At 40.5% G+C, this 27,367-nt stretch overlaps 2 protein-coding genes and 1 pseudogene across 2 annotated transcripts; all 3 read left to right on the top strand.

Annotated features, from left to right (window-relative positions):
* On the top strand, positions 1–23,922 carry LOC105311483 (annotated as a pseudogene).
* LOC111735631 (zinc finger protein 658-like) lies at positions 13,433–15,186 on the top strand. Its single transcript, XM_023527127.1, has one exon. It carries the CDS (start codon positions 13,695–13,697, stop codon positions 14,502–14,504), a length of 810 nt encoding a protein of 269 aa, XP_023382895.1. The 5' UTR covers positions 13,433–13,694; the 3' UTR covers positions 14,505–15,186.
* Positions 14,539–27,367, top strand: LOC111728762 (zinc finger protein 658B-like). The gene is made up of 3 exons (XM_023527128.1): positions 14,539–14,589; positions 14,751–15,741; positions 27,054–27,367. Exons 1-3 carry the CDS (start codon positions 14,539–14,541, stop codon positions 27,137–27,139), a joined length of 1,128 nt encoding a protein of 375 aa, XP_023382896.1. The 3' UTR covers positions 27,140–27,367.

Raw genomic sequence — 27,367 nt, 5'->3', positions numbered from 1 at the left:
CAAAAATATCGGGCCAAAAATGAAAGATTTTTGGGTAGTATCAAACAGCAACACAGTGCTGTTTACTCACACAGGTAAGTACTATAAACATCTTATTAAGAGATCTTTTTTAGAAACTGCAAACAGCTTGGAACAAAAAGTTAAAAAATATATTTCTTGCATAAAGCATCCCATTTTAATTTCAGAGTTTTCTGTGCAAATTCTTAAGGTGTAAAGACAACAAGAACTTGATGAACAATCCAGCCTGAGTAGTTTTTTGAGACTAGTTTTAATGAAATTAGAAGGTTTCACCTATGTGGTACCTGAATTTTTTTTTTTAACTCATCCTTTATTTTAGTTACATATTAAAAAAATTTTGTTTTAATTGGTCATAAGGGGGCATACATTGTTATATGATTGACAAAAAGCAGTTTACCTTACTCTGAAAATGCAAGGTTAAGCCCCCATAAGACATGCACATGTTCAGACGGTGCTGCCTCTGTGTGGTTCTTCCTGTTCCTTCTCAAGGGGCCGTTATTCCATAGGGAAGCCTTTTCTCCTGCTGGTATTATGAGATATTCAAAGCCATGAATATAGGAGTTGTAAAGCAGCCAGGTTTCTCATGACCCCATTTCTTTTTCTTCCTCCCTAGTGGAACCTTTACAGTTATTAACCTTCTTCCAGGAGCAGCAGAAAATGAACATAGCTCAGGTGAGTTCAGTTGAATAACCCGTTTATTTTACAATGGATTTTATAAGGACTTAAGTGTCTCTTTGTTAACATGGAAGTAGAAATAGAAATGGATCACATGCATTCAGAGAAGATGTAGAAATACAGATGAATAGCAGGGCAAGGGTGGTGGTATTTGAATATATGCAGATTCTCTGGTATTACAGGAAAGAATTCAGTAAGGAATTGCCAAATTGGAGCTCCAAATGTATCTCTGTAGTTCATGATATCCATGTCAGAGTGTCAGACAGTATTTCTTTAACGGCTGACCTTAGTGAGAAGATAAAGCAAAGTGTCTTCGTAGAATGTAAAGAGATTGATGACAAAAAATATGTTTGTTGTTTTCAAATAGGTGTTCCAGTTAACTTTCCAGTAATAATCTTAAAATAATATAGAATGTTGCCTCTACTTGTTCTACAATAAAAGCAGAAGACTTAATGCTGAATGTGAACTTGGTCAATACTATCTTTCGGAAACTCAGACATAGGGGTTGAATTAAGACATTTCCTGAAGAATAAACTGAATATCCTTAAGATTACATAAATATTTTGAATACCTATGATATTCAACTTACTCAGCAGTTTAAAATGCTGTTCTCTTTCAAATATTTCAACACTTTACATTCATACTTCAAACCTCTGCATGAAGCCCGGTTGCCTGTGTCCTCGTGACCACAGACTTGATTATAATCAAACTCACTAGATCTCTTCTCATCCTTTCTTTACTTGACTTTACTGTGTCTCTTGCCTCTACTTCTCACTCTGTCCTTCTGAGAAGTTTCTCTTTTAGTGTCTGTGGCACCTCCACTGGCTCTGTCTTTCCCTTGCTGCTATCTTCATAGAGTCACCTTCTTTCCTTTATCCGCATTTTCATCCTTGGCCCTTAAATCTTTTCTAATGTTTTGTAATGATTTCATCCTCTTTCATTTTTTATTTTAAAACAGCTTTATTGCAATTGAAATCATGTATCATGCTAGTCACCCATTTAAAATGTAATATACAATTTTTTAAGGTGTGCTTATTGCAATTGAATACATGTATCATGCTAGTCACCCATTTAAAGTGTAATATATGATTTTTTAAGGTGTACTCGCAAATATGGGCTAACATCACTGTAGTCAAAATAGGCCCTTTTCATCGCCTTAAAAAAAAAAGCGTGTAGGTTTTATCCCATCCCATTATCTTATCCCTCCCCACCCCAAGCCTCAAGCAACCACTAATCTACTTTCAGTCTGCAAAGATTTGCTGAACCACTCCCTGTATTATTTCTGGCAGGACATTTTTGCTTTTGGCACATTCTGTTTTTGTTTATCTCAAAAAGTTTTAATTCTTACAATTTTGTTGGGTATTAAATTCTTGGTTGACAACCTTTTTCTTTCAGCACTTTTAATCTGACATTCCACTGCTTTCTCCATGGTTTCAGATTAGTAACCAGCTGTTACTGCTATTGTACGTGATGAGTCACTTCTTTCTTTCTATTTTCAAGAACGTCTTTGTCTTTTTTGACAGTTTGATTATCATGTGTCCAGGTATGGCATTTTTACTTCATGTTTATCCTAGTTGAAGTTTGTTGAGTTTTGGGATGTGTAGATTAATGTTTTTCATAAATTTGGAGACTTGGGTATTATTTCTTTAATATTCTTTCAGACTATTTCTCCTCTCATTATTCATATATTTGTAAACTTGATGCTATCTAGTAGTTATTTTTTTTTTTACCATTTTTTCTTTCTGTTTATTTCTCACACTGCATAATTTCAATGGACATATTATACAGTTTTTCATTCTTTCTTCCACTTGCTCAGATCTGTTGTTGAACTCTAGGGAAAAGTTTTGTTTCAGTTGTTGTACTTTTTAACTCTTGAAATTCTGTTTAGTTTCTTTTATTGATATATTTTACTTTGTGAAATATTGTTCTGACATTTTCCTCTAGCCTTTAAATATTCTTTCCTCGAATTCTTGACTATTTTCAAATAGCTGATTTAAGTTGTTACCTAGTAAGTCCAACATCTGCTTTCTCAGTAGCAGTTTCTGTTGAGTACACCTTTTCATGCATATGGATCTTGCTTTCTTGTTTTTTTTTTTTTTTTTTTTTCTTGATTAGCAAAGTTTTTTGTTGTTGCTGATAAGTGGACATTTTAAACGAAATAGTGTGGCAACTCTAGAAATCAAAATGTCTCCCTTCCACAGGGGTCATTCTTGAAATTTATTTGTTTAATGACTTTTATGAACTAATTCTCTAGCACCTGTATTTCTTGTATGTAGCAGTAAAAATTTTTTCAAAAATTTCCTTAAATTAGTAAGTCTCCCATCTTTCCTTAAGGGCTCTGTGCATGAAAGGGCATTCCTTCAGCATTCAGTTAGGCAGTTTACAAGACTGCAGTAGCCTTTATTCCTTATTATGCCAAACCTCATAGTTACTTAGAGGTGACTACTTAAGGCTTTCTCTTCTGAGCATGCTGTCAGCCCTGGGCCTATACACAGCTCTATGCATGTGTGTAGCCATCTAGATTCTCAGGAGTATATCAGAGATTTTCAAAAACTTTTTTGTCTTTTTGTCTTTTTGACAGTTTGATTACCACGTGCCCAGGTGTGACTCTCTTACTCCAAGTTTATGCTTCTTGAAGGTCATTGAGTTTTTGGTATGTGTAGATTGTTTTCATCAAATTTGGAGACTTCTTGGTTATTATTTTTTCAAATACTCTTTCAGAGTATGTCTTCTCTTTGTCTGGGACTCTATGCATTGACTTGTAAACTTGATGCTATCTCATAGTTATTTTTCATCATTTTTTCTGTTTCTCACACTGCATAATTTCAACAGACATATTGTACAGTTTGTTCATTCTTTCTTCGACTTGCTCAGATCTGTTATTGAACTCCCCTGGTGAAAGTTTTGTTTCAGTTATTGTACTTTTCAGCTCTTGAATTTCTCTTTGATTCCTTTTTATCGATACTCTTTACTTAGTGAAATATTATTCCTATATTTTTCTTTTATCCTTAGACATTCTTTCCTAGGGGTCATTGACCACATTTAAAACAACTGATTTAAAGTTGTTTCCTAGGAAGTCTAACATCTCCTTCCTTAGGAGCAGTTTCTTTTGATTATACTTTTTCCTGCATATGGATCTTACGTTCTTTTTTTCTCCCCCTTGTTTAATAGTTTGTTGTTGTTGTTGTTGTTGTTGTTATTGTTGATAACTGGACATTTAAAATAACATAGATGAGGCAGCTCTAGAAATCAGAATGTCTCCCCTCCATAGGGATCATCCTTGATATTTGTTCAGTGACTTTTCTGAACTAATTCTGTAGAACCTATATTTTTTGTGGTCTGTAGCAGTAGAAGTTTCTTCAGAAGTTTCATTAAATGCCTGGAACCAGTAGTCTCCCAGTCTTTGCTTCAGGGCTCTGTGCATGTGAAGGCATTCCTTCAACGTTCAGTCAGGCAGTTTATAAGCCTGTAGTGGCCTTTACTTCTTTCTTATGCCAAACCTCATAGTCACCTAGAGGTTAGGGCTTTCCCATGTCTTTCCTGAGCATGCCGTCAGCCCTGGGCCTATACATAGTTCTATGCATGTGGGTAGCCTTTTAGATTCTCAGGAGTATATCAGAGCTTTTCAAAATCTTTTTTTGCCATCTCATTCTTCAGCATTTCCTATTTTAAGCTTCTCGATCAGGCCATTGTTTGCTCCTGCTGTTATCCACCACTTCAGTTAATACCCACCACATAAGTTAAACAAATGCCTTTAAATGTTTGGCCAGATGCTTCTGAGGATAAGACTTTTCACACACTGTATGAGCTCCAAATTAGCACACATAAAGATATTCTTGTAGTGGGGTCATTCATGGAACTACCAAACAGCCCAAATGATGACAGTTTTTCTGGCAATGATACTTTGATGGAACTACAACCCATCATGTAGTTGCCAGGCTGCAGGTTGGAGCCTGTGGATTCTCAAACTGTGGCAGAGTTTGAGAGGGATGGGAACAGGGTATATTAAAATGATACAACATTACTATACTTAGAGTGATTCAGCCAATTTTCTTGTATACTTCCAGAAATTATCTTTGTTAACTTCTATAATTTTCGCCAGTTTTTTCATTGTTTTTGTGGAAGAGAGAATTTTCTGGGGTTCCCATTTCACCATTTGCACTTCTGTCATTGTTAGCTTAATTTTTTTTTATCCAGCTGTTTATTAAGTCACATATTAGAGAGATTGGCAGAAACGAATAAAAAACAACAGTTTTCTCACTAATGTTTTAGTTTTGGAAAATATAGTTAAATTTTATTTTATTTTTTATATTAAGATAAACTTAATGAGGGGAGTTCCTCATCTTTTATTCATTTGTTTAAGTTCCCAGCTACTGGCTCTGAACTTCACACAAAGAAGGTATTCACTCAGTCATACCGAAGACATGAGTGAGGATATAACCGGATACATAATACTGGAAAAAAACGTGTTTCTGTCCTCTTGTCTCTTAATCTACTTCCCTTTCTTTCTACTGTTTACTTGCGATAAGAACACTTAACATGGGATCTACCCTCCTGACAAATTTTTACATGTACAGTGCTGTATCATTCACTAGTGGCATCACGTTGTGCAGCTGATCTCTAGAACTTAGTATTTTGCACAAGTGAAACTTTATACTCATTGAACGGCAACTCCCCCGGCTCCCTCCTCCCACCCCCTTTAAAGTCTTTGTTGTGGAAACTTTCTCTTTTTTCAGTTTTCAATACTCTACTCCCTCATGATTCCATTATTACCTTCAGAAAAGTTCTTCTCTGGCTTTGTGGCCTCTACTTTTACTGCCAGCCTCCTTAATATTCACGGTGCCTCAGATGCTGTTTCTGGTACTTTTTTTTTGTCCAATCCCTATGTGCTCAAGTTGTTGTCTGACTGCTTCTGTTAATTTCCATGACCACCTAAATTGCTAGTGTCTCCTTAATGCTTGTCTTTGTCCTAGAGCACCCGTCTGTGTTCTAAAACCATGCGTAGTTTAAGGGACAGTCCCAGCTTTTTGTTCTACAGACTAGTCAGTAGCAACATGAACAGGTCTGTCTCATGAAAACTTCTAAGATATTTTTTTTTGTATGTCTTAAATATCGGTATTTGGCACCAGCATTCAAGAAGCTGCTCATACTGCTAGATTGGATAGCTAATTGGTTACTGCTTCTGCTGATTAGATCTTTCTATTTATATCTGTCGCTGTTACTTCAGTGTAGGCAGTGTTCTCATACTAGTCTGTTTGATTCCATCTCCTAGGTAAGTCATCTTTTGTTCTCCATGAGCTCTAGATTTATATATCTTTATACATTTATTGATACATAAGTTCAATCATGTACGGGATCTCCACAACTTACATGAACTGTTTCCTTGGCTCCCATTATTTATGGTATTGATGTCCTTGGAGGGATTGAACATCTTAGGATTCTCTAGAATTCTCTAGACTACCCAGGGTAATCCCTCGGGACGTAGAAGAGTTGTAGGAATTCTTTACACTGAAATTTTTCATAAAAATATATGAATGAATTACAGTACATTACAAACCCTTTTAACTAATTGAGTAACTCCAAAGTTAAAGACAAATTAGGGCACGAGTAGACATTCTTTATAGCTATTTGTTTTAGAGCCTTAAGAGTAAACAGGAAAATAGTAGTTCTCAAAGGTATTTTCTTTGTCACTTAATTCTGAACTTTGAACAAAATGTATTATTGCAGGGATCAGTGTCGTTCGAAGACGTGACTGTGGAGTTCACCCCAGATGAGTGGCAGTACATGGGCCCTGCTCATAGGACCTTGTACAGAGACGTGATGCTGGAGAACTGCAGCCACTTTGTCTCCATGGGTGAGCAGGCCTTACTATGTGACTCCCCTTGGAATTCAAATCCTTTTTGTTGTAATCATCAAAACACATGGACCCTTTGTAGAGATTAATGTTGTTCAGGCTTTTAAGAGGCCTGGGTAATTGAAACCTTTAGAGAAACAGAAACGATGTTTGTGTCATTGCTTTCCCATTGAAAACTGCAAATGGGTACTTTCATTTTGCTCTTGCTGCTATATCTTTCTCCACCTTCAGAATCTAAAAAGCACGTGGATCTGGTCTATATATAAAGTCTTTGTTGTGGATTGTTACGTTCACAGGGTATTGCATTACCAAACCCCAGGTGATCTTCAAGTTGGAGCAAGGTGAAGAGCCCTGGTCCTTAGAGGAAGAATTCCCAAACCAGAGGTTCCCAGGTGAGTGAGCACGGACAGAAGGAAACTCCTGGGGTAGTTAGACTTTAGAGGGAACCACTTTCGAAAGTCGTTTTTCCTTTTAAACAGCTTTATTGAGATGTAATTCACGTATCATACAATTTACCCATTTAAAGCATACAGTTTTGTGGCTTTTAGTATATTCATAGATATATGGAAACACCACAGTCAGTTTTCTTCACCTCAGAGGGAGAAACCCCATGCCCTTTAGCTATTATCTCCTTATTTCCTGCCGCTTTAGCTCTGGCAACCACTAATCTACTTTCTGTCTGTATAGATTTGGGTATTCTGGACATGTCAATGGAATCACACATTATGTGTTCTTTTGTGATTGGTTTCTTTCACTTTGCATTACAAGGTTCATATTGTAGCATGTATTAGTACTTCATCCTTTCATGGCAAAATAATATTCCTTTGTCTGGATATACCACATTTGTTTGTCCATTCATCAGTCCGTGAACCTTTTGGCTGTTATTGAGTAATGCTGATGTAAAACCCATTTACAAGTTTTTGCATGGACATGTGCTTTTATTTCTCTTGACCATATAGGTAGGAGCGGAATTTCCGGCTATGTGATAACTCTGTAGAACTGCCAAACTGTTTTCCAAAGGCGCTGTATCATTTCATAATCCTAATGATGGCATATGAGGGTTCTAAATTTTCTACATCTTCACCAGTACTTAATTATCTCACTTTTTGATTGTAGTCATCTGAGTGGATGTGAGGTGCTATGTCATTGAGGTTTTGATTTGCATTTCTGTATTAGTCAGCTGGACCGGCATAACAAAATACCATAGCCTGGGTGGCTTAAAAAACAAATTTATTTCTCAGAGTGCTGGAGGCTGAAAGTCCAAGAAGAGGGTGCCAGCAGGGTTGATTTGTGGTGAGGCCTCTCTTCCTGCCTTGCAGATGAGCACCTTCTCACGGTGTCCTCACCGGGCCTTTCCTCTTTGCATTCATGGAGAGAGAAAGGTGTCTGATGTTTCTTCCCGTTTTTATAAGGATATCAGTTCTACAGAAATAGGGCCTCTCCTTTATCACGTTAACCTCCGTTACCTCTCTAAAGGTCTTATCTGTAAATGCAGTCACATTGGGAGTTAGGGCTTCAAAACATGAATTTGACTGAGACATAATTTAGTCCTTAACTATTTTCCTGATCACTAACGATGCCAAGCAGTTTTTTCATGTGCCTTTTGGCCTTTGTCTAATCATACTGATTGGCTAAAAAAGATATCCCTCAATAGTATGTTAGAAAGGTTATAAAACAAAAGAATGGTAAAGTTGTTAAGTCAATAAAAATAAATAATTTAGGGTCTAATATTCTGTTATCATTCAGGTTTATATTTAGGCAATAAATTCATTATCTTTAAAGAAATCCTGATAGCGCAAGAGTATTTGAATAGCTGCACTAAGCAATATGATATCAATAATCATAAAACAAAATATGAATTTCTAAGACTTTAAGATTCGCTTGAATTATGAGATCATAATTCTTCACTTAATGTTGTCAGTAGGTTCCTGGAAATTGACTTAAGTGAAATGAACTGTAATAAAACCACCTTTATTACAGTCTTCACTGATATAAAGAAGAACTGAGTTGTTAGGGCAGAAACATCACCAAACTTCAAAATAAAGATCCAAAACACTTCTAATATTACCATTGATGTAAATCTGAGCTAGACATACATTTAAGAAAGATTAATCATTATTATCTAACCCGCTTATTCCTGTTCCGTTTTTCAGGTGGCCATATCCCCGCAGCTCAGCTCAAGGCAGAAACCCACCCTGGGCAGGATACCATTCCATCTCAGGGTGCATTCACACACCACGCGCACTCAGACATGGGGTTAATGTAGACACACCAGTTCACCTAACATGCACATTTGGGATGTGAGAGGAAACTCGAGGACCCAGAGGAAATCCACACAGACGTGGGGAGAACATGCCAACTCCACACAGACAGTGGTCCTTGTAGGGAATTGATTTTTTTTTCTCATCAACGTTGTAACTAAATGACATTTAATGAAAGGAATTTATTTGAGGACCTGCTGTACCTCATCTGATGAAAGAATAAATCCTGTGGCATATTTAATAAATATGGCTATAGAAGATATAAATGATATTTGTATTAAAGTGGACCACATAGTTGCATATGTGTATGCTGAAATTAAAGGACAAGCCTTTCAAGTTCCCTTGGAATTATCATAAGACAGTGAAAATATAGTTTTATTCTAAACACCAATAAATTCAACTAATTAGAATCACCACAAATAATATTCTCTCAACATAGTTCGATAAATGTAGAAAGTAATGATAAAATGAGTAGACAAAAAACCTTGATATGGAACTTTGGAAAATTATCTCTATTAAACAGTATATTAAGAAGGAAATCAATTTCAAAATTGCATGACATTTAGAAAGTAATAAAAATAAATGTGCATACTAGAAACTTTTAGTTATAGCTGAATTAGTGAACAGAGGTAATTTGTAGTCTCATTTATATTAAGAAACTAATCAAGAGCAATAACAAAAATATAATAATGAAGAATTTAAAAGTGAAATTTAAAATTGATCAACTGGAAGACAAATTATAGACTATATCTTAGAATAAAGCAATGAAATGGCTGCAACTTTAGTTAATCCTAAAAAAACCAAAAAGCACTTTTCCATAAAAATTCATGGGGAGACATACCTGTAAAGATGTAATATCAAACTAAATCCCTTTAGAAGAGCACTGTGGGAGGACTTGCTTTATTAGATATGAAGGATTTATGTAAAGCTCTGAGTAGTTAAGTAGTTTGCAGCTAGAGGTGGGATAGTTTAATAAATTAGTGAAACAAAAAGTTCAGGGAAACAAATATGATCCATAGACAATTGGTTTTGACATGTCCACTGTCCTATCAGAACAGTGGGTAAAGAATCCTGAGGTAAACTTACTTATGGGTCAAAACAAAAAATCGGATTCAGGTGGCTTAGAGCAGAACTAGATATAGTCTATGTGATGTCAAGGAAAACATGTTCATAACTGTGCTTAGGAAAAGAATAAGATAGAAAGCATTAAATGAGAATGATGGCATAAACATTCTTTCCTATTCACTAACTACAGTTAAATACTTAAAATTATACATAAAAAACCAATAAGATTCTGAAAGATGGAAAGAAGAATGAAGATGAGGTAGTATTGCTGGCACTTAATGGAATACAGGGTGGTTAGTACAAGCAGAAGGCCAGTGAGAGTCCGATCTCTCAACCCTGCCCAGTGTTAACCTTCTCTATCTCCCATGGGTTTCAGTGGAGGTTTAGTGGGGAACCTCTCCCCACTTGACAGTAGTGAGCTGCGCTCTACTTCTGTTGGCATGGTTTCGGCTGAAACTGAACATTAACATTAATAAAGTACAATTTTTAATTTTCCGTAAGGACTATGCTTTTGTCGTCCTGTCTAGAAATGTCAGAACTCTTAACAGATTTATTCCTGTGATTTTTTTTTTTCCTAGAAACTTTTAAATTTCACATTTTACACTTTGTGTTCCATTTGGTATTAATTTTTATAGAAAGTATGAGTTATATGTCAAGTTAAAATTTTTGAAAAGGGAGTCCAGTTATTCTAGCAGCGTTTGTTGAAAAGATTATCATTTCTCCTTTGAGTAACATTTGCTTGATCTTAGAAAACAGATGAGTGTATATTTGCATTGCATTTCAGTATGTGTGTGTCTGAGATTGCATTCTATATGTCTGAGATTGCATATTTCTGTGGCGTCTCTATTTATCTCCATATCTTTCCTTATGCCAATACCATATTAACTTTCTTACACTAGCTTTTTAATTTTTGACATCAGGTAGTACTGAATCCACCGGAATTTGATGTTCAGATGACTTTATGAATTTTAAAACAAGCTTCTGATATTTATAAAAATGTTGGAATTTCAGCTTGAAGTGCATTGACACTAAATCAAACAAAATCAGCATAAAAAATATAGTTTTCTAATTCCTAAATAACATGTACCTCTCTATTTAGTATTTCTTTGATTTCTTTCATCAATAGTTTTTAGCATACAGATACCAAATGGCGTGTATTGGTGCTATGGTAAATTATGTTGTGTATTTGATTTCAAATTCCAGTTGATTATTATTTGTATATTATTGGCTTTCATGTATTGGCTTTGTATTTTGCCTTTGCTGAAAACACTTATTAGTTCAAGGAGCTTTTTTAAAGATCATTTTGTGATTTTTCTGTGTAGGCTTACTCTGTATCTTTCATTTTCATTCTTGCCTTATTGCATTAGTTGGAACTTACATTGCTGTCTTGAGTAGAAGTGCTGAGAGTAAACCCCCTTGTCTTTTCCTGAGTCTTAGGGTTAAAGCATTCAGGCTCTCACTCTTAGATGTGATGTTACCTGTAGGCTTTTCGTGGATTCCTTTTATTAGGTTGATGAATGGATTTTGAATTTAGTGAAATTTTTTTTTTCTGTAATTGATGTGATTGCGGTTTTAATCTTTAGACAATGAATATGGTGAATCACATTGATTGATTTTTTTGAATGTTGCAACAGTCTGCATTCTTGGGATGAATCTCACTTGGTCCTGATTTATTATTTATTTTAATATAGCACTGTGTCCTTTTGCTTACTGTTTTTCAGTATTTTTACATTTATGTTATGAGGAATATTACATAGGGTTTCTTTCTTGAATTGTCTTTAGTTTTGTTATGAAGATAATACAGGCCTCATAAAATGACTTAGGAAATATTCCCACATCTTGCATTTTCTTGAAGAGATTATGTAAAATTGGTATTATTTCGTCTTTCAATGTTTGGTAAAATTCACTAGTTAACACCATCTAGTCCTAGAGCTGCTTTTTCAATTACATATTTCTTGACCACATATTCAATTTCTTAAATAGATCTATTTGGCTTATTTCTTCTTCATGAGAGAGTTTAGTAGTTTTTTGTTTTCAAGGAATGTGTACATTTTATGTAAATTATCAACTTTATGGGCATCGAATTTCTCTTAATATTCTTTATTATCTTTTTAATGCCTATTATGTTGGTAGTTATATTTTCTTTTGCATTTATTTCTGATACTGAGAATGTGTCTTCTCGATTTTCCTCCCCTGGCTTTTTATTACTTAAAAATCTTTTCAAAGAAGTAACCTTTGGTTTGAGTGTTTTCAATTTCATTGTATCCTCTGATCTTTATTATTTTCTATCTTTTGCTTTCTTTATATTTAACTTCTCTTCGTATAGTTTCTCAAAGCTTAGGTAACTGGTTAAAGGTCTTTTTTTCCTCAATGTATATAATTTTAAACTATAAATTTATCTCTATAAACTACAAAATTATCTGAGTACTACTTTAGCTGTATTTCATAAATTTCTATAGTTTGAACAGTTTTAGATTTCATTTACTTAAAAATATCTTACTTTTTTCTGAGATGTCTTCATTGACCCATGGTTTAATTGAAAGTATATTAATTTACAAATATGTTTTATTTTTCCAAATAATTTTGCGCACCCGATTTCCAGCATAATTTCTTGATGGCTTGAGATCACACTGTATATGATTTCTCTTCTTTTATAAATATTTGTTTTATAGCCCAGAATATGATCTGTCTTTATGAACACTCAAATGCATTTGACAATAATGTGAATTCAGCTGCTTTTTAATATATTGTGTCTTTGGTTTTTCAGGGTATGGTTTTCACAAGTACTGCTTCATCTCTTCTAGTTGTAATATTGGGCCTACTGTGTATTCCTGCCTTTTTTTTTTTTCTATACTTCTTTTTTTTCTTTTTTTTCCCTCCTACCTGCTCTGAGTTAGCCATGAGTACCCTAAAGCAACAGATTTGTTCCTCTTGCCTATGCAGATTTTATAGAGTAGATAGGAATATGTTTCCAGGTGGAATTTTGGCAATGCCTGCTGTTAACCATGTCTAAGAATTCCTTTTGAATGGGAATTTCTCAGGATTCTTCATGACCATTTCTATGCGCTCTTGCTGTGGCTCGTGGCGGAAAATTTTGCAAGAGTGTTCACATCCTTTATATTTATGGCAGAACCACAGAGAAGAATCTTGTCTTCTTTTTTCTTTTTCTTTTTTCTTTTGTTTTCTTTTTTGGAAGTAGGGAGGCTTGAGTATAGTGGATATTGTCAGAACAGTTCTTTGTTAGACCATCTTTTCCTCAGATCGTTGGCTAGAAGGAACAGGCTTTTCTTGGAACTTTTTTAGTCTCCGCCTATTGTTGACTTTGGTTTGCAGGCTTTTCCAGCAGGCCAGCACGCAGAAAGAAAATCTTGGAATTCTCTGTAGTGCCATTTCTTAAGTCCTAAAGTCCACCTTTCCATTTTGTAGCATCTTCATTTGTTTGTTAATTTTTTTTTTCATCTTGGCCAGCACTGAATATAATAGCTGTTTTTTGTTTAAACGATATGGATGAGGAGAGTGTGTGTGTCTGTTTCTGTGCATGAATTACTAATCTTTTGAAAATTACCGGAAACAATACAATAGATAACAAAACGTGGCCTTAAGCTCCTTATGAGAAATATAAGGTTCATAAGATACTTTCAATTTTTCTCATTTTAGGATATTATAAGGTTGATGTCCACATTGAGGGGAATCAGGAAAAACAAGAGAAACCATTGTGGCAAGTAGTAATATTCATTGATAACAAAACACTGAATAAAGAAGGTCAGAAAGTTTTAGGAAAACGAATTAACTTGGATTCGATTCCAGATTTTTCAGGAAAAATGCCTTGTAAATGTGACTCATGTAGAACGAGTTCACCATTTGTTTCTGAATTAATTATTAGTGATAGAAATTGTTCCAGAAAGAAGGCCAATTACATGAATGTCTGTGAAAAGTTACAGTTTGTTATTAATCATGAGAAAACTCATACTGGAGAGAGGTCTTACAAATATAATAAAAACGTGAAAGCTTTCAGTCTTAGGCAGGATCATCAGAAAATTCAAACTCTGGAGCAATCTTCTGAATGTAGTGAGTTTGGAAAAGTTTCACACGATGAGACTGTTGTCTGTGTTACAGCTCAGAGTTCTCTAATAGGAGAAGAATCTTGTCAGGATTGTGAATTTAAGAAAAACTGTGACAAAGCAACTCTCTTTAACCACGCGAGAACCGGCACAAAGGAGAAATGCTTTGATCTTAATGAATGTAGTAGATCCTGTGACAAAACCACCACTGCGAAATACAATCAAGTTCACATGGTTATGATGCACTATGAATGTAATAAAAATAAAAATAACTTCAGTAAGAATTCACCCCTTACTCAACCTCAGAGAGCTGCTCCAGGACAGGCTTTTGCAAGAAGTAAATGTGAAGAAAACTTGAGCCAGAGCTCAGCCCAGAAAACACCAACTGGAGATATGTACTGTGTTTTTAATGGATGTACAAATGCCTTCTTCCAGGAATTAGACCTTAGAGTATATCAGAGAACTCAAACAGAAGAGAAATTCTGCAAATTTGATAAATATGGAGAATTCTTGCATCAAAACTCACCCCTCAGTGTACATCAGGAAAGTACCACAGGAGAGGAGTCATGAGAAAGTAATAAATGCAGGAGATTATTTTACAAGAATGCACACCTCATTCAGCATCAGAGGACCTGCTCAGGGGAAAAAACTCAAGGCAATGAATGCGGGAAATCCTTTTGTTCAAATTCACACCCTATTCATTATCCTGGAACTCATATGGGCGTCAATCTCTATGCATGTAATGAATGTGGGAAAACTTTTTGTCAGACATCAAACCTCAGTGAACATGTGATAGTTCATAAGGAGAAGCCTTAGGATAACAATGGATGTGGGAAATCTTACAAGAACTCTGCTGTCTTAGTACACCACAGAACACACACAGGGATAAAGCCCTATCAAACTAATGACTATGGGAAATCGTTCTCCAAAATTGCACAGCTCAAAGAACATGAGAGAATTCACAGTGGGGAGAAACCCTATGAATGTATTGAATGTGGGAAAACTTTCTCTAACAAGACCCACCTCAGTGTACATCAGAGAATTCATACAGGGGAGAAACCCTATGAGTGTAATGAATGTGGGAAAACTTTTGCTGATAATTCAACCTTCAAAGCGCATCACAGAATTCACACAGGGGAGAAACCCTATGAGTGTAATGAATGTGGGAGGTCTTTTGCCTATATATCTGTTCTCAGAACACATCAGAGAATTCACACAGGGGAGAAACCCTATAAACGTACTGACTGCGGGAGATCTTTCGCCCATTATTCAGCCCTCAGAGCACATCACAGAATCCACACAGGTGAGAAACCCTATAAATGTAATGGCTGTGAGAAAACTTTCACCCGTGATTCAGTCCTCAGGATACATCAGAGAATTCACACTGGGGAGAAACCTTATAAATGCAGTGAATGTGGGAAAGCTTTTGTCAATAGTTCATCCCTCAAAATACATCAGAGAATTCACACAGGCGAGAAACCCTATGAATGTAATGACTGTGGGAGATCTTTTGTTGATAATTCAGCCCTCAGAGCACATCAGAGACTTCACACAGGTGAGAAACCTTATAAATGTAATGGCTGTGAGAGAACTTTCACCCGCAATTTAGCCCTCAAAGCACATCAGAGAATTCACACCAGGGAGAAACCCTGTGAATGTAGTGAATGTGGGAAAACTTTCTCCAAGAAATCATACCTCAGTGGACATGAGAGAATTCACAAAGGGGAAAAACCTTATGAATGTAATGAGTGTGGGAAAATATTTTTTTATAAAGCAGTTCTCATAGTCCATCAAAGAATTCACACAGGAGAAAAACCCTATGAATGTAACGAATGTGGGAAAACTTTCTCCAAGAAATCATACCTCAGTAGACATCAGAGAGTTCACAAAGGAGAAAAACCTTATGAATGTCACGAATGTGGAAAAACTTTTTCTCAGAAGGCAACCCTCAGTATGCATCAGGGAATTCACACAGGGGAGAACCCCTATAAATGTAACGAGTGTCGGAAGACTTTCTCTAGTACTTCAAACCTCCGAGCACATCTGAGGTCTTGCACAGGGGAGAAACCCTATGAATGAAATGAATGTGGAAAAAGTTTCTCTCTGAAGTCATATGTTAGTGCACATCAGAAATTCATACAGGGGAGAAACCTTATGAATGTAATACAGGTGGATGTTTATTTAGTCAAATCTTATGTAATTTACACTTTCCTTTGTTATTATAATAAAAATCTTCCATACTTTGTCCAAACATATTGAAAATAATGGAGAAAATATACATGGCAAATATAAATACAAGACTAAAGCTCAAATTTTGATAAAAGTTTGATAAAAGTAATATATTCTTACTTTAAGGTAAGGAGGAAGAGACTGAGGACCTTAGAAGCAATAGTAGATGCAGAAGATGTGCTCGTGAATGTGTTTATTCATAATAATACCATCAAATAAACTCAAGTGCTCTTGTTCCCACTAAAGCTGTATTAAAAACATTATGACCAGCAAGCAGGGGACACACATTACTTTTAAGTGCACCTGGAGTGTTAAGACAGATTTCCCATGTGAACTCCTCAGTGAATCCTTATGACTGCTGCTGAGGGGATGCAGAATTAACCATAAGAGAATTCTGTATAGGACTCAAAGCTATCTCTATATGCTTCAGGCTGGACTTGGGGTCGCAGGGGTCTAGAGAGGAGGGCGGGGGAAGGCAGAGCACACTCAGAAAAGAAGAATATGAATGAAACACACTAGGGATATCTGAAGAGACTGCTCAAGACCTGAATTAGCTCCAGGCTTTGAATCCTAGTCTCACCCTCCACCCTACAGACCTTAAGAGTTGGTACCTTAGCTCACCTTAACCCATTCCTGGCTTCTGGGTGTAGCACATGTGCATATGTATAAATATTTGTGTTTCTCCCAAAATTTCTATGCTAAAATCCTAACTCTTAAAAATGATATTAGGTGGGGCCTTTGGGTGGTGCTTATAGACCCTCATTAATGGGATTGGTGTCTTATAAACGAGGCACCAGAGAGATCTCTAGCCCCCTCCCACCATGTGAGGACACAGCAAGAAGGTGCTGGCTACCAACCAGGAAGAGAGCCCTCACCAGAAAGTGACTTGCTAGCACCTGATCTTGGACTTCTCAGCCTCCAGAACTATGAGAAGTAAATTTCTATTGTTTCTAATCGACCCAGTCTTTGGTATTTTATTATAGCAACTTTAATGGACTAAGACGTATTTCAAAACTTACGTGGAGAGTAAGAACTATCTTCATTTTGGCAAATACAAAGTTGGGTCAAGTCAACGAATAAAAAAATCTTAAGTAGAAAAGTATGGATTATTGGATTTGAAAATACTGAATTGGTTTGTAAAAGGATGAGTGTGTGTGTTAATGTCCCAAAAGTCTTTGTGCCGTTGAAAGCTTTACGAACTCCAAAATTATAAATGATCCAAATTTATAAAGTTATCATTTAAAGGCTTAATTACATATAATTCTTTCATATTTAGATCTTTGAATTTGAATAATACATTTTTAATTTTTTGTATATAGGTCTCTCTGATTGAAAATGTGACAAAACAAACACTATTTAAAATTCACACAACTAAGTAAGTGTAAAAGTTCTGTGTCTGGGTTTATACAAGACAAAAAACTTTATGTGGGGAAGCTGGAGCTGAGGAAATAGCCAAATTTTCCCCAGGAAATAGCCAAATTTTCAGAATCAACTTCAGATTTTCAAGGATTATGGAATTGGTGGGCCTCGAGTCAAGATCTCTAAGGGGCAATGGAACTAGGTGACATCTGGTTTCCACATGAAATTAAGAGAAAATCATCTAAGGTCTCTGACAGATTGAGAGTAGAGCTGGAATGAGAGATCTAGAAGGCCCAGAAGGGTGCAGAGGTACATGTAGCTGGATGGTGAGAGAAGGGCAGTAGTTCAGCCTCCTCTTCTTATTGTCCCCTCCCCGCCCTCAGGAACCTTTGTGACTAGGCCACAGCTCTGTGATGTGGGTGGGCCTGGGGTTCTGCTCCCAAGTGAACTTCCAGTGCTCAGTTGCCAGAAGGCAGCAGTGATATTCAAACCATGGAAAATCCTCTCTCTTCTCTGAAGAGCATTATTGACACATGGATAAGCCTCAGTTTCACTCCCTGGGTGATTGATACCATCCTCGCCTTCCTGTGTGGACTGGGGCTCTTCCTCCTGTTACTCTTCTGCTTCCAGAGTAATCCATCTATACCACCACCTAGGAAACATAGAAACATCAGGAAGGTAAGGAACCCTTGGCCCAGACCCAGCAAAGCTGATCTTTTTTCTTATTATTTCACCTTTTCTGAATCACCTAGAGAAAATGGTGAGACGGGAATTCTTGGGAATGAATAGAACATCACGTTCTAGGAACAAGCCAGGCCGAGCAGGGGTTAGAGTGAGCACACGGATTTTGATCTGAAGATCTTGGATCAGGAGTCCAGGTGTGGTGGAGGGCTCCAGGGCACAGTCCCAGATGCAGTGACCAATGATCAAGGACTGGATACTAAGTAAGAGTTGGATCTCTACAGAGTGACAGGCCCCTGAGCACTAGTTCACCAACTGCTTTCCCATGGCAGGTGTCTAAGTCGAGCCTCTCCTCTGTTGGGGCTGATCCGAGATCAGTGCCGAGCCACTGAGTGTCTCTGAGCAAAGGCTGGAGTGGGGCTCTGGCCTGGAAAACCAGAGTCCTACCGGACTGAGCTCAGAGGGGCCTGTAGTTCTGAGAATGTGTGTTTTTTTCTTTTTCTTGAGCAAGAAATCCATGGTGGGTCTCATCAAGATTCTTTTTTCCATTCATCCAAGAAGAAAAGCAAAATATTTTATCTGCTTTACAAAAAAGGTAAAAGGGGAAAAATTAGAGAGTCTCATTAATTAAATGTAGAAAGTCACTTTGTTCATGAACACTGAGCTTCTGTAGCTTGTCTAGAGACAGGAGAGTAAGAATGAGTCTAGCTCCTCACATTTTCTTGTCTCAGCATTCGGTGGAGCCAAAGAGGAGGAGAAAGATCAGGAAGAAAAGTAGAGCTTCGAAAGGTGAGTTTCTGCCCCTCAGCCCTGTGCCAAGGGGTTTGCCCCCCACCTCTCTGGTCCCTGAGGGTCCAGGTCCAGGTCTCCAAGGATGCCAGCAGCGGAGCCTGTTTCACAGGAAACAGAGCCATCGGGAAGGCTCTTGGGAAGGAAATTAAAATCCAGATACATCCCAGAATTGTGTTCTGAATGAAGCATCTGAGAGCCTGGAAATGGGTGTCACCCAGCAGGGGCATTTGGACTGTCGTAGATCAATAGTATCCGACTGAAAGGTGAGAACCCACCCCCCACCCCTCCGCCAGGTCCACCTTTGAACAAGTTGTTTATCATCACTCAGTTTCCTCTGTAAGGTGCCCCCTGACCTCTTGCTCCCCTATGGGGCAGTTGTGAGGTCCGCAGTGGGTAATAGATGTGGAAGCACTTTGTAAAAGACAAAGTTTTACCCTTCTTGAGCCTTGTGATCACTGTCAGGAATTGTTATCCTTGACCTGGATGCTTGGGCTCCAGAGATCTCCCTTCAAAGTGTCTCCCCTAAAGGGCCATTACCCTAGCCTCCTGTAAGACCCCTAAGGCCCTGCCTTAACCACATGACCCGGTCTCCTGATTTCCAGCTTGCAGAGATTGCCTGCAAGAACTGGAAGAGGCTCAGAGCCTGATTTCTCTTCTGCAAAGGTAAAGAATCTTCCCCTTCTCTCGGGTCCACCACCCTCTGGGCTGCTGGACACCTCGAACTGGCATGGAAGGGAGGGCAATGGGGTATGGGTGTGGCTACAGCCCTGGGGTGACAGACAGCAGGAGCACTGTGGAATAAATGTCGGGGATGGGGAGGACCCTAGGCACCAGGTGCCTACCCTGCAGGATCTCCTGGCCCCACGTGCCCCTGGCTGCAGCTTGTGCCTCCGTGTCCTGCAGCCACCTGGGAAGGCTCCCTGACAAAGGCAGCTTTTGTCAGAGCTCAGGTCAAGAAGCCACTGGTGAGGCGTGCAAAGCAGTTCCTGAGGGAGCCCGCCAGCCCTGTGCAGAGCCTGTGGAAGATGCTGCTTCCGTCATGTCCCCGTTGGCTTCCCCAGCTCCTCTGACTGAACGCCTGCTACCTCTGGCCTCTGCCCTGTCACAAAGTCCTACTACCTCTTCAATTTCTGTTCATTCACGCTCATCCCTGAGTGGCTCTCAGCCACCAGAGCCTTTCTTTCCGCTGGACGACCTTTCACCACAGCCACTTGCACTTTCCCCTTCTACCTCATGCCTCCATGATTCAGAGGCCCACTTTCCACCTCCAACAGCCTCCTCTGCACCACCACTGTCAGACTCCACTATGACACCTCCTCAGTGTGACTTGATGGCACTCCCACTCAGGACCATCCCACAAAGCTCATCTCCACACACACCTTTGTCAGCTTCTCCTGTCGCAGTCCCAGCCATCTCAGGCCTTGACTACTCAAGCTGTTCCATTTTAACCCCGTCTCAGTGGCAGGCAGCTGCCAAAGCCTTGTGCCTCTCAAACTCATCACAGTGCAAATCCCAACAAGAGCACCTGTCCCACCACTCACAAGAGGCCTTGCTCAGGAGAGACTCCACAGACAGAATGGTAGAGGCTGTTAGCCCCTCCTTACTCGAATCCGATGACCAGAATCTCCTGGAGATACAAGTCACAGAGAGAATCAAGATAAAGATTTCGAAGGAAAAAGACAAAGACAGATTATATCCAAAACAAATGAGCCCAGACTACCACCTGAATTCTTTGGGGAAAATGTTGCCATCACTAGGTGCTGAGCAGGACACCACAATCCCCCAACCCTTCTGGACCGCGAAAGATAAGCCAGAGCAACTGCCTAGTCCTCAGCAGCTCTCATATCCTAAGGTCTTGGGGGACCATCTACAGCAAAAATACAACCAGCTTTTTTGGGGTCTCCCCTCTCTGCACAGCGAATCCCCGGTGGCTACTTCCTGGATCTCTGAGAATTCTTCCACACTACAGTCTCCCTCATTCTTATTCAATGGAATCTCAAATGCCTGCCCAATTCATCTGCAGGCTAAACTACCTCCACTGCTTTCCCATTCCCAGCCCCTGCCCCAGCTGGAGTTCCAACCTCAAGCCTTGATTCCAAGGATGCTGCAATTACAGGCCCCACCTCTGGCTCAGGCCCAGGCCCATTTCCAATCTCCTGTACAAATCCTACGACCTTCTTCTCCATCCCAGATTAGAGCCTGTGGTGTGTCTTGCCCGACAGCCCGGAATGAGCTAAAATCTCTCACCTCAATTGAGATTCAAAATACAGAATGGCCCTTGTTGCCGAAGCAACTAGAAAGTGGGTGGGCTCCGCCGTCTGTGATCGAAAGATCTCAGGAAGTCTTTAATATCTTCACTCCCAACCTTCCTGAGGACAGCTGGGTGGGCTCCATCCTTCCCGAGAATTTTCCAATCAGTCCAGAGCTCCGGAAGCAACTGGAGCAACACCTCCAAAAATGGCTTATCCAAAACCGCTGGGAGCTACCTCGGAAGATACAAGAATCTCTGGAACTAAGGCAGCTTCAGAGCGAATTACCAGGGAAATGTCCGGTAAAGGACAAGCATGGGGCCTCACGGCCCTCTTCCTTCACAGGTGAAAGCAGCAAGGATCCGCAGAAGGTGGGGTTCCAGCTAAAGCAAGACATGAGCAAGGTCCCTAAAAACCTCTCCAGGTCCTCCGAAAGGCCTATAGTGGCATTTCAGGAAGTAGACTCTGAAGGGTCAGAAAATGACTGGATGCTTTTAAGAAAGGACTTGACAAGTGGTTTGCCGAGGAGCTTAGACAAAAATCTAGAAAACATCCCAAAAGGCCATTTAGGCAGGAATTGGGGGCAAACCAGCTAGGGTTTAATCCCCGTGAGTGTGCGTCGATCCTGGCTTGCTGTCAACCATGCTTCTCCCAAGTCCAACGCTCACATGGAAACCAGGAATTTGGGAATCTTAAAGGGTTGGGAACCCTGGGTGAACACCTCCCACAGGGTTTCCTTCCTCGACACAAACACTCAAAGAGATGCTGGAAGCACATATGACAAAGTTTTGGGTGAGGCACATGTGGGGCCTGCCCCTCCATTAATCACTTTACGTTGAAAAAGGTTCAACCCTCACCCACTCTGCAGTTTGCCTTTCCTCCCTCAGCTCCCTGTGTCCCTGGAGACCACTCGATAGTCCAGCTTGCTGAGGTCCTTGGAAAACTTCCTCAGCCCCATCTGGGAGAGAAAGCGATAGGAGAGGAGTCAGTTCCCACCCTGGAGAGGCCTCTCCTGGCCCCCTTACCTGTGTGTGAGGAAATCCAGAGGGCTCTGGGACAGATCTCACTTGGTGATGACCATGGGACCACAAAGGCCTCTCTGGCTAGACAGGAGGGCAGGCCGCCACCTCAGGCCGTCACACTCACCTGGCAGAGTGGGATTGTGGAGTGGGCCATGAAGGACAGCACAGAGCCCAGTCCAGGTTCAACAATGTCCAGGAACGAGCCAGGAGGGAAGAGTGGTCTACATGCCTCACGAGACCCCAGCCATCAGGTAACAGTGCCAGAGATGAACATAGGACCCCAATCTTTGAGAGCCAAGGAAGCCAGGGAGGCAGGGGAGGCCACATTGTCCCCTGCTTTTCAACCAGAGTCTAGAGACATCTTGGGAACCAATGTGCTGACAAAGTCCCAAAACAAAAATGCACATTTGGGTAGTTTAGAGGCTCCAGGGACCAGTAAAAGTCCCCTATACCCTAGAATGACTGTTCTCCAAGATCCAGGAGAGCCACGCCTTAACACAGAGATGGTTAGTGAGTTTAAGTCCAACGTAAAGGTACAGTCAGAGAACCTGCCACACGACTGTCCCAGACACAAGCCCCTTGCTACTGACAACTTGGCCTCTCAGGTGCCTCAGTGCCATCCCCAGGGAGTGCCCAATGGAAACAAGCTAGTTTTCCAGATGCTGTGTGGCCTCAAGGCAGCCTCAAGCAGCAGTCCAGAGCAGCAGGAGCCCAGGACCAAAAGATATCAAGGCTTTTGGAAGAATCAGAGCGAGATGTTTGTCCCTACTTATGAGAGAGAGGACTGCAGGTGGCCCAACCCAGGAGAGCATGCAGAAAAGCTCGAGAAATTGGGGACCTGTCAAGACAGGAGTATGAGTTCCTCTGCCCAAGCCAGAAAAACTGTAGGCTCTGTTGGGAAGAAATACCTCCAGCTGCTGCCAGAGAAAGTGTTTTACAAAGCTTCTTCAAAAGAAAAATGAGGATTTTCCCCCATAAAAAATTCCAAGGTCAAGATGCTTTGCAAAAGTGCAAGCCCAAATCAGCCACTGCCCAGAGCCAACAGTCAGTCAAAAGCAGATCAATTCTGGATAGCGAGAATGTGGAGGCTCAGGAGCTCATGACAGCTGTGGGATAGATTCTAGAGAAGAAAATGGCCATTCACCATGGACTTCATGCCACGAAGTTAAAGGAGCACAAACGGGAACACCCAGCCCCAGTATGTGTGTGTGTCTGCTGCCTTCCTTACTCCACAGAGCAAGCGAGAATGATGAATTACACCCCTCACAGTCAGCAGGCTGACTCCAAAGACCAAAATTGTTCTATCAGGGAAAAGCAAGTCAGACCTGGGAAGTCCTTGAAAAGTGTCAGATTCGATGATGAGCAGCTGGAAGTGAGTCGCACCCCATCCCTGGCCCCCAAGAAAACACTGTCTCCAGTCAGTGCCTGCCAGTATAGGCCAAGGATGCCGTGCACGCCAGGCCACCAACCACACTGCCCATGGCATTATCTTTTTCGAGGAAGGGTCTTGCCTGGTCCATGCTTCACTAGCCTTTTCTAGTAGGCAAATATGTCTCCAAGAAAAAAAAAATTAGTCCATATAGAAAAACGTTTTTCTCATTAGCATATTCAAAATATTTACTTTTCCCCAATATATGTTTTTTTTTTCTCATAAAAGGGTGGTGTAGTGACTTCTTGTGCTTGCTAGGTGTGTGCTTTGGCCTCGAGAAGAAAGGGGCATGGAGGGAGGCTGATCGTGGCATTGCGAGCTTACTCCTTATCCCAAGTCCCTTCATCGCCCCTGATATTTTCACAATACTTTCATTACTCAAACAACAAAAACTACTCTAAAAAAAGATGAAAAAAACCCATAAAAACTCCACTCGAGGATCTGGTTCAACTCATCTTTCTCCTGCTTCCACTCAGCTTTGAAATCGTGCAGCTGTAGGAAATAGGTTTACAGGGGCCTCACAGGGTTGGTCATTCCCACTCAGGCTCCAAGAATTGTCAGGAAGTTTTGGGGTGGGGAGCTCCTGGGCCCTGAGTTCAGAAGCAAGAGAAATCTTGCCCCTGGATCTCTTCGGCCCTAAAGACTCCTTAAGGTCCCTTCTCACCTAATGAAGGCTGCGATGGGGATGGCCTTGTGAACCCCTCTCAGCTTAGCCTGAATAAAATGTACAGCTCGCCCTCCTCCACCTCTGCCTTTCCCACATGTAGACACCAGACAGATGGCACTTCCTGCTTTGCGTGTGCGTAGGTGTGAGCCTCAGGGAGGATGATGATGAGGGCTGTGTTCATTCCTGCCACAAATGAATGAATGGTCATGGTCACTGGTGACCTGCCTTTCCCTCTATTAACCCCAGGGGAGGAATTCTGGATGAATAGAACAGTGTGTGACTGTATGTGGGTAACTATCTGACAGTCGGATACCGTGAAATTTGGGTGGGATGTGGGTGAAGAATTGAAAAGGTTGGATCCAAGAAAGGAGGCAAAGTGACACAGAGTGTCCATAAATATGCAGCGACCGAGAAGCCCTGATGTCCCATCATCATCTACAGGTATGGGAGGAGGGAAGGGGAAAGGGCCCCAACCTCTGTCTCCACCTTCTTCAGCTCTGAGATCACAGATATAAAGAAGCCACCTCTAGGGCCAAATCTGCAGAATTAAAGCAAGTCAGGAATGGTTAATTGTCTCCACAATACAGTTTCTAAGCTTGCACATCCTTGCCTCCTGAATTCTAGAAAAGATGACTTAACAACAGGTGGAAAAGCCAGGACTAGAGAACTCAGTGTCACTCCCAGTCTGGTGACCTTTACATAAACACATGGCCCAAGGTCTGCTCCAGGGGAGAGTTGGGGACTTAAAAGGATGAGAGACTGGCCTGCCATCACGTAATAATTCTTATGTGATTCTAGCCTTGCTTATCCCAGAGCCCTGCAGGAGACGAAGACACCACACAGGATTTATCACACGGGAGCGCAGAAGTGACCTGTCCAGAATGGGTGGTGCAGTCCAGGATTGGTCCTCGGCGTGGCCTGCTCCTAGTGTAGCTTGCCTCCTCTCTGGCCCCAAACCACACAGAAAAAAGGGAGACCAGGAACAATCTTTCTAGAGTGATTCTGCAGTTTGTGCCACACTTGGCACACAGGGGACCCAGCTCGGGTGTCCTTGCAGTGGTGGAGAGTCCTGTTCTAGAACAACCCTGATCTGATGACAGCAGGAATGGTCCTGCTCCCACACCTGTCAGGACCCCAACATGTGGGACCAGGACCAGGGTTGAGGGGTGCAGGAGCATAGGCATTCTCATGACACAGGATCTTCCTGGAGCTAGTTCCTGCTTCTGGGATCCTGAGCAGCCACCAGGCTGGGCACAGCAGTGCAGCCTGGACCTGTGGAAGGGTGGGACCCAGGGCAGGAAGTGCCCCAGGTCTTCGAGTGCTTGGGAGAGGGTGTCACACAGCTGAGACCTTGAGCCTGGCTGTGCTCATGCGTCGTCTCAGGCACCGAATGGTGAATTCTGAGAGTCGGGGTGGGGGGAGCTGGACATGCACCCCATGCTCCTGTCAGCATAAGTACCAGAGTGACTGGGATGCTGACGGAAGCAGCAGAAGGAAGGGGCAAGTCCCACTGCTCATCTGTTGTTGCTGTCTTTCATAAGGCACAGTAAGGCCAGCTATAGAGGGACCCACACAGGGACCTCTCACATAGAGATGACACACACAGACACCTCCTAACAGAGACCTGTCACACAGAGACCTAACCCCAGACACCTCCCAAAAGAGAACTCTTCACACCGAGGCCTCACAGAGATGCCTCACAACAGACGTGTCACAGAGCCACACAACACAGACTTCACAAAGGTACCTCCCAACAGACACCTCTCACAGACACCTTCCAGAGAGACCTCTTGTTGTCCTACAGAGACTTCATAATAAGACCTCCACACAGATTTCACAGACATCCCACAGAGACCACCCATATAGACTTCACCCAGAAACAACACACAGACAGCACATGTGGCCTCACGGAAACCACCTGAGCACCACCCACTGACAATTCCTTCTTAGTGAATGCGCAACTCAAACAACTGACAGCAAAGAGAGGTATTACTTGTGTCCCCTTGAGATCCTCGAGACACTCTGACATTGTCAGGTCAGCATCATACTAAATGGTGTTCTCTACTTGGAGAAATGCTTGGGACTTTTTGTTCTTTTGTAATGTCATTGCCTCAACAAAAAAAAATAACAAATTCCACATGTAGATTTGCAAAATTAATTATTCTTCAGGTTTTCAGTAGCTTGACCTTCAGAATTCAACATACGGTACATCAAAGACTTTACATGAGGAATAAAACTTCTGTCATTGTCCTGATTGAGCTGAAGACCATTAAAATCTTAGAAACCTCAGGGAAAAACAAAAGCCTTTACTGTGAAGTTGGCTTCAGTAAACATCAAATAAGATTAGACTAAAATCTTGTATTTTGGTAACTTACATTTTTGAATACATACTGAGTTTGTGTCATAATTTTTTTCTGTGGAAATGTATCAGTTTCAGAATTGAAGATAAAATCTACCTAGAACTAATATACCAAAACTACATTTTATATGTAATATTGTTTTATAGAAAATATATAAGAAAACACTTGCTGTGCACAAATTCACTGAGGAATGTGAAGTTTTAAAGATGGAAGAATGACATCACCGGTATATGTTTGTGGCCAGTTTCTGAGCTATGTGGTACATTTATATGAACCTATGTAATGGAGAACTCATTGTTGAATCTCACAGTCCATCAAAGAATTCACACAGGAGAAAAACCCTATGAATGTAATGAATGTGGGAAAACCTTCTCCCAGAAATCAAACCTCAGTAGACATCAGAGAGCCAGTTTCTGAGCTATGTGGTACATTTATATGAATCTATGTAATGGAGAACTCTGGATCTGTTCACTTTCTGTTTTTGAGTGACAATCTCTATCCTTCCTCTGTTGGTGTCCTTCAACTTAATGCTGTTAGATTTTTCCCTGCCTGCTATGTCAGAATGTTGATCTAGCCCTGTTTCTAGGATCTTGTAGATCCATGAGATTTCTCAAGGCTGTGTGTGTAGGTGGAGGGTGGGTAAGG

The sequence above is a fragment of the Pteropus vampyrus genome, unplaced genomic scaffold (genome assembly GCF_000151845.1).
Source record: "Pteropus vampyrus isolate Shadow unplaced genomic scaffold, Pvam_2.0 Scaffold1000004326, whole genome shotgun sequence".
Lineage (NCBI taxonomy): Eukaryota > Metazoa > Chordata > Mammalia > Chiroptera > Pteropodidae > Pteropus > Pteropus vampyrus.
This window is presented reverse-complemented; position numbering and strand designations above follow the sequence as displayed.

Excerpts from the sequence above, each read along its gene's own strand:
- LOC111735631 (XM_023527127.1), top strand. The coding sequence starts at position 13,695 with ATGCCTTGTAAATGTGACTCATGTAGAACGAGTTCACCATTTGTTTCT.
- LOC111728762 (XM_023527128.1), top strand. The coding sequence starts at position 14,539 with ATGCACACCTCATTCAGCATCAGAGGACCTGCTCAGGGGAAAAAACTC. Across the intron at positions 14,590-14,750 it reads CTCAGGGGAAAAAACTCAAG|GATAACAATGGATGTGGGAA; the intron begins GCAATGAATGCG and ends GAGAAGCCTTAG. Across the intron at positions 15,742-27,053 it reads CCATCAAAGAATTCACACAG|GAGAAAAACCCTATGAATGT; the intron begins GAGAAAAACCCT and ends GAATTCACACAG.